Source organism: Hypomesus transpacificus, chromosome 6 (assembly GCF_021917145.1).
Source record: "Hypomesus transpacificus isolate Combined female chromosome 6, fHypTra1, whole genome shotgun sequence".
Classification (NCBI taxonomy): Eukaryota; Metazoa; Chordata; class Actinopteri; order Osmeriformes; family Osmeridae; genus Hypomesus; species Hypomesus transpacificus.
This window is the reverse complement of record NC_061065.1, coordinates 545,449-552,481: the sequence shown is the minus strand read 5'-3', so window position 1 is coordinate 552,481 and position 7,033 is coordinate 545,449. Positions and strand designations below refer to the sequence as shown.

Sequence of the window (7,033 nt, the reverse complement as noted above, 5' to 3'; positions counted from 1 at the left end):
ACCTCCCCTTACTCTGCTTTGCCCGTCCAAAGAATATGGCCCGCCAATGATAAAATTAGCTACGACTGTGCAAGCACGATATTGTTTTTTCCTCGAGAGACATCATGGCTTACAAACGACCGAAGCATGGCAGTTAGTCCCGCCTCTCTCCTCCTCATAGCATTCAAAACTACAGATACAGGAACGGCACATCCTGAGGAAAGCTCATTGTGGGACTGCTCGTAGTGGCTGTAATTCTGCACGAAGGCTGAATTTCGGGAGGAGACTTCAGATACAGTATTAGGGGACCACTAAGGCCTATATAAAAGCATCCAAAAACAGCATGCCATGGGGACCTTTAACTTAAGTCACATAATCTCATGGTGAAATTGTAAAAACAGATAACATTGATCACTGTATTTCACTAACTTTTGATAAAGTAACCACTATGTTATCAAAATTTTACTTACTTAGTCTTACTCTTATTTTTATACATATTTTATATTTAAATTGTTTTATTCTTAGATTTTAGTTCTAAGAAATAGTTAAACTTTTGCACTTTTACTTACTTTAAGATCCGTATGTTTATTGTTTGCCCCTCCCTGCCACCGTAAATTCTGTGTTTGTTCACATACATAGTGAATAAACCATATTCTGATTCTGATGTGTATTTCTTTTCACAGTGTAAAAGAATGGGAGGATACCTGGAAGTCTGCTGTTAATATTTCTGTGCCTAGCTGCCTGGTTATTGTTTAAAGAGTTCCCAATTCTATATTTGTTATTGATATACACTGTAACATGTTATGAGCTTATTGTGATACTGTTACGGCCACAATCTTTTTCTCAGTTCAAGTTTTGTTTGTTATCCACTTACATTTACATTTAGTCATTTAGTCACTTCCTGGGTTCTAGGCATCGATTTATGGTTGCCTCCATAAAACTTAACTTATAACACGGGTGAGTTGGTGACCAAGCTAACGTTTTCGGGTTTTTGTTTTAGATTCACTGTTAGGTAAGGGAGCGCGCTGGCTCCGCCTTCCCATTGCGGGGAGGGCCAGCGGCTCCCAGGTTTTGGTTTATTTTCACTAACTCAGTCTTGTTTTTCTGTTCAATAAACTTTGGTATTACTTTTATAAACATTGACTTTCATGGTTGTACTCACTTATGTTAGCCTACAAGCAACCGTCTGATCCTTTGCTTGGTGGAGGTAAGAGTAGACTACCTATGAAGAGAAAACTTAGATTAAAAGTTAGGCCATCACAAGCGGATGTAAATTTGTTATCTTATTAACACCACATTACATACAATGTTAAATGATGGATTCCTTGTGGCTGAATATGAATAATCTGTACTGGGAGTGTGGCGCGATGACGTCACATTCAGAATAATCCATGCCTTAATAAAGGTGATGGCATGAAGATAGGCTATATAAATTATACATTATATATTCTATTTTTTTGCATGTTGACACGTGGTAAGACTTATACAAGTTTTTAAAGTAATTGAATAGGTCATTAAATAATGTGGGCTACACTTAACTAAAATGATAACCATAGCGAACTTACGTGGACTACAAATATGGCGCATATTAGCGTTAAAGCATATTGGCGGGGTTGTGGGAAATGTAGTTCTTTTTTACTTTCGATTAAAAAACTAATTTTTTGAGAAGATCTTTGTCCTCAGTTACATTTAAATCACTTAATATGACAAATATACATTCATTGGTCTTTTATGAAAGACAAAATGTATCAGTACTCGAAAAGTCAACATTTAAATATCTTTATATGTAAACTTTACTTAACATTATTTGACATAATTATCTTCGCACATGGTTCCAGTATGATGTGAAGTGTGTCAATATTGGTCTAAATACAAAATCCCAGGATGATCCTAGCTTCAGATAGGAAAGAAAATTGAATTGAATTTTAGGAAAAATTACCTTTTCTAGGTGGCGCTGTTGATCCCCTGTAGGGGCTAGGGTTATGAAACTAAAAGACACAGTTTATCTAACCCCAGTCATTCACTGTACCAAGCCAGGACTATGTGCCATGAAAGGAACCCAAATTACCATACTACTACTAAATATAGGGCTTTAAGGTGACCCCTGGCAAGGGTTCAAAGGTCAATATATCAGATAAGTGTTTACAGGAATGTGTCAAATTTACATAAATGAACCCGCAAGCTAAGACCTTTCCAAAAATGGGTTTGACGTTGTTGTACGACAGTCTTATTAAAATCCAAATCTGCCACTGCAGTGAGGTATCTTTACAAGTATAGATTCCAAGACCATTCATAATCTAAATAGACGACATCAGTGGTCAAAGTCAAATTATGTTTTGGTGGCACATAGTCCTGGTTTAGCACAAACAGAACCAGGGTACAGAACCACTTGTGCATTTGTTTATCCCCAAACTTAAAAGATGATTAGTTGTTCTGCATAAGACATGGTCTGAACAGACAGCGCTAGGGTTAGGGGTTTGATGTCCTTGGTGGTACATGTTCGTGGCTTGCCCTGTCGAATATTTTGGACTAGTAAATACTTTTTTTCACATGGCTTTACCTCTAAGCCAGATAGAGGCTCAACAGCGCCACCTTGAAATGTTCATTTTCAAAATCTAAAATGTGTCTTGTACTCCAATGTATGCTGCTACCAGGCTGAAAATTTCCATGTTGATCCATTGAGACATTCCATGCAGTGTGACAAAAACATTCAAAACTCGGATTTAATATAAAATAAAAGTATGAGAAAAAGACATTCCAAAGTTTACTTTTGTAGTGCTGATTATATATAATGCGTATTGATCTATAATGCATATACATTTTACATTTCTGATCAATCTAATATAAAATTGGAGATGATATTGGTGTAAAACATAAATTACTAAAAGAACTACAAACGTATTCCATTAAACACTGAATCGAGATGTTGAACGACGGCATATTTGTAGTTCAACTAGGCCTACATGTTTCAAAGTTTACATGTTTAGGGTTTGAAAACAGAACATCTTAACAATTGATATATCACATACAAAGTATGTATGAATAGATTATAATATATTGGAGGTGTTGAAGAGGTAATCAATATTAGCATTAAATGCCTTAGTTGGCAATGGAGTAGTATTTTAAATGAGATGACGCATCGAGGGATTAGCCTTGACTTTAGGTATATTCGAATTCATGCAGCGCCGGCGGCACCGACAGCCGGCCTCGCTGACTTGAAGGAGTGAATGCCATTGGCTGGTCCGCGCCGCCGGCCCTGCATGAAGTCGAACACACCTTTTGTGTAGGCTAGGGCTACTTAAATCATGGTGTATGGCAAGATTTGTTGGTAGCTATATTTAGCCTTTTTGGTTTGTCATAATGTGTAATTTCGCATAATTAGAAACCATCCGATTACTTCGTTTTACGATTGTTTGGAATCTCGTTGGTTTTAAAGAACTACAGTTAGCTATCAGTAGCTTTCAGCTAATTCAGGGTTCCGTTGGGAGGATCCCTATTTGCGTGGTTTATATGCGAAATATTCCCACTCATTTCTATCAACAGAAAATGCGTCTATAGGTACATTCGACTTCATGCAGCACCGGCGGCGTCGACAGCCGGCTGCCTTGAATCTGAGAATACCATTGGCTGCGTCATGTCAGCCGGGCTGCAGGCGACGCCGGCGCTGCATGAAGTCGAACGTACCTTATATTACACACAGAACTTCAACCTCATCCAGACTCAGATTTTCACTAATGGTCACTAATCAATATTAAATATTGAGATGATAGTTGTCTCGAGTTATACAGAGTTAAATCAGAATTTTTCAAAAACAATCTGGATAATTGAAATATATGATGAATAAATATATGATGAATAATAAATGAATAATTTATCCCCATCATTTCCCAATTGCCCAATCTGCCAGCCAACATAAATTGAGTCCAACCACGCAAGTCAATGTATGTAAAAAATAATACGAAAGTTTATTGAACAGAAAAACAAGACTGAGTTAGTGAAAATAAAACCAAAACCTGGGAGCCGCTGGCGCTCCCCACAATGGGAAGGCGGAGCCAGCGCGCTCCCTTACCTAACAGTGAATCTAAAACAAAAACCCGAAAACGTTAGCTTGGTCACCAACTCACCCATGTTACAAGTTAAGTGTTATGTTCTACCACTCATTTACAAATAATGCTCTGTGCTCTGCTGCAGTCATGCTCTGGAGGCAGCCTTTGTTGCAATTGACTCGCCTGGGCCATTACAGGTAAAGATCAAAGGGAGAGAACACACAGTATACATTACAGTATATCAAGTTAGGTCTCAGGCGATTACAGCTGTGACTGAGTGATTCAGATCCAAGTGACTTGAATTCAATTCTCTGCATCCTCCTCCTCATCACTATCATCATCATCCGAGCTGTTGCCACGTTGCCAGTCCATGTCTTCTTCCATTTCCCTGTCCTCCTCTTCCACCAGCCTGTTACTTGGTTTGAGAGTGCATCTGTAGGTGCCTGCTATGGTCTGCTGTTGGAGTCTCAGGTCTTGCAGTCTTCTTTTTAGTGCACTGATGAGGCCCTTGGACCCCTTCTCGGTTAATCCATTTGGCAAGCCTGGAAATGTTGTTAATTTATGTTGAAATTAATTTACCGAAGACTATACTTGCAGGATTGGTTTCCACTTAAATAGTTTGACCTATATATTTGAAAATGCATGTAGCCAGATCATTTGATTTACACTTACTTCCTGTCTGTGTGCTCACTAAAACAGTGCCCATCAGTGTCTGGACCTTTGCCACTGAGTCCTTGAGGTACTGGCAGTGCTGCAGCATCTCCTTCACAAGGATCTGCTTTTCCTCTTTTAGTCGTGAGGCAAGCATTACGTGGTCAAAGAGCTTCTTCTTTGTAAGGATGTCCACACCGTCTGTCAAGGAATAAAAACATTTGACATTAATAAACTAATTTGATGACATTTTATATGCATACTTAAGTTAAATCTTGATGCAACACCTGTGTTCTGTTCCTGCCAAGGCCAGATCATGCTCTCTGCAGCTTTGTTAGAGAGTTTCTGCACAACTAACTCTGTGTCCACAAGGTCACCATCAGTCTGTTGGTTGTATCTCTGGATGTCTTCCAGCAACCGTTTCTTTTCCTGGGCTATCTTTTGAGTTATTTTCTGTCGCCTTTTGTTGCGATCTGCAAATACAGTAAAAACAATAGTACGTAAAAAGAGCTGCCATGGTAATGAAGATATCAGTATAGCCTAAGATTTATCTGCATTGGTTATGTTTACACTATACATACCATTTTGTCTGTAAAGGTAGTGCTTTTTCTGACAAATGCTCACAAAGAGTGCTTCGATTGTGATCTGCAAACTTTGAGCATCAACAGGACCAGGTGCTGCGCTTCCTTGATTAGAGATAAAATAAATACACTTTTAACATTTAAGCTACAGATATGCAAATATTACAACCAAGTGACTGAGAGTGTTTATGAATTAAGTATTTTTCTTACTGCTACTGGCCCACTGCTTGACATCAACAACCCATTGTTTCAGCATGTCATCACAGCAATGCAACTGCTCCTGCATTGTCTTCAGGCTCTCAGCTACATCCACAGTCTTCTCTACTGTCTGAAAACAGCAATACAGAAGGTCTTTAAAACTACCAGAGGTCCTGTACCACTACAATTTCTACTAGGGGGTACTATAACAACCTGATGCATTTTGGGTATAATAAGTAAAAGTTACGTTTATATGTAACTGCTTTAAAAAGTTAATCATCTTCAGTATGTGAACACACCTTCTTGAATCTAGAAGACAGGGCTATATGGAGGCCATTCTCTTTCCGTTCATTCCACCCCATAGCATGGACAGTCAGCATGTCAGTTCTTACTGTGAAGAACAAAACAAAATCACAATACAATTTTGTAAAACAAGTACATTTGCAGGCTGGCAGGGGGAAATAAGCTTACAAACCTGACTTGGCCATATACTTGGTGGTAAGGGCACATCTGGAGAGAAAACTATTCACTTGCTCTACTTCTTCACCGAGAGTGGTGCCGGCGCCCTCCTGGTTCCTTGCAGTCCACAGAATCTACAGGAAGAAGATAATGTGTAAAGCGGTGTGGACACACGTTATTGAAGCATATCCTGAGATTACCAACTTTAGAGGGCAGCACTTAGGGGCTACAGAAAAACTTTAAACACACTCCTAGGTTGTTGTATGGGTCAGTCCAGACCACTGTGGTATGGCTATTGTCATTTATTATGGCATTTTACACTCAGTTTGCCACATCATACTCTAAAATGTACGGTCAAGTAGCTAAAAGCATCACCTCGCATTTTGTATTGTGGGCTTTGGCATGCATCACAGACAAGCAATGCCTCATTTCCTGAAGGGGTTGAAGATGCGTCAGGGCCTCTGACACTTGTCAAGTATGGCACATATCGGCAGGTTACATCCATGGCCAAAAATGTAGCACTCTGGAACTCTTTTTGGAGAAACATTGGATATGCAAAGATTTCTCCTCTATACATATTCAGACCTTTAAAGAAAGCACAATGCACATGAAAGAGGATTTAGATCATAATATAAATATATATTATTTTATTTTTTTACTACTACTTAATCAGACCCATACCAACCTTTGAGAAGAAATCCATGTCTACACACAGCAATTTCCACACCTTCTTCATGTACTGTGCCCCCTGGATAAGAATCTAGTGCTGTATCCCCACCTGATCACCTACCTCCCCTCCCCTTGTAACTTTCCGGCGCAACCTCCGCTCGCTATCCCCCTCCCACTTCTCCTCTATTGTAACATCCTCCCTCCCTCCCATTGACGTGTTCTCGTCCCACCCCACTAACTCTGCCACCGACACCTTGCTAACCACTTTAACTGCATCACTTGACTCTCTCTGTCCCCTGTCTACCAGGCCTGCACGATCTTCTCCCCCCTGCCCGTGGCTTACGGATGTTATTCGTGAAGAACGGTCCACCCTTCGAGCAGCTGAGAGGAGATGGCCCAAGTCCAAAGACGGTCTGGACCTTGATAAGTATCACTCCCTCCTCAAATCCT

General features: G+C 39.8%; 1 protein-coding gene across 2 annotated transcripts; it reads right to left on the bottom strand.

The window, feature by feature from the left end:
- Positions 1-3,711: 3,711 nt before the first annotated feature.
- On the bottom strand, positions 3,712-6,655 carry LOC124469117. 2 transcript variants are annotated; one of them, XM_047022212.1, is made up of 9 exons: positions 6,600-6,655; positions 6,290-6,499; positions 5,931-6,048; positions 5,755-5,846; positions 5,468-5,585; positions 5,258-5,362; positions 4,964-5,149; positions 4,698-4,877; positions 3,712-4,567 (listed from the first exon to the last, which is right to left on the bottom strand). In XM_047022212.1, exons 2-9 carry the CDS (start codon positions 6,341-6,343, stop codon positions 4,329-4,331), a joined length of 1,092 nt encoding a protein of 363 aa, XP_046878168.1. In that variant the 5' UTR covers positions 6,344-6,499; positions 6,600-6,655; the 3' UTR covers positions 3,712-4,328. The 2 variants fall into 2 exon arrangements, with proteins under 2 accessions (XP_046878168.1, XP_046878169.1); XM_047022213.1 differs by lacking the exon at positions 5,258-5,362.
- Positions 6,656-7,033: the final 378 nt, after the last annotated feature.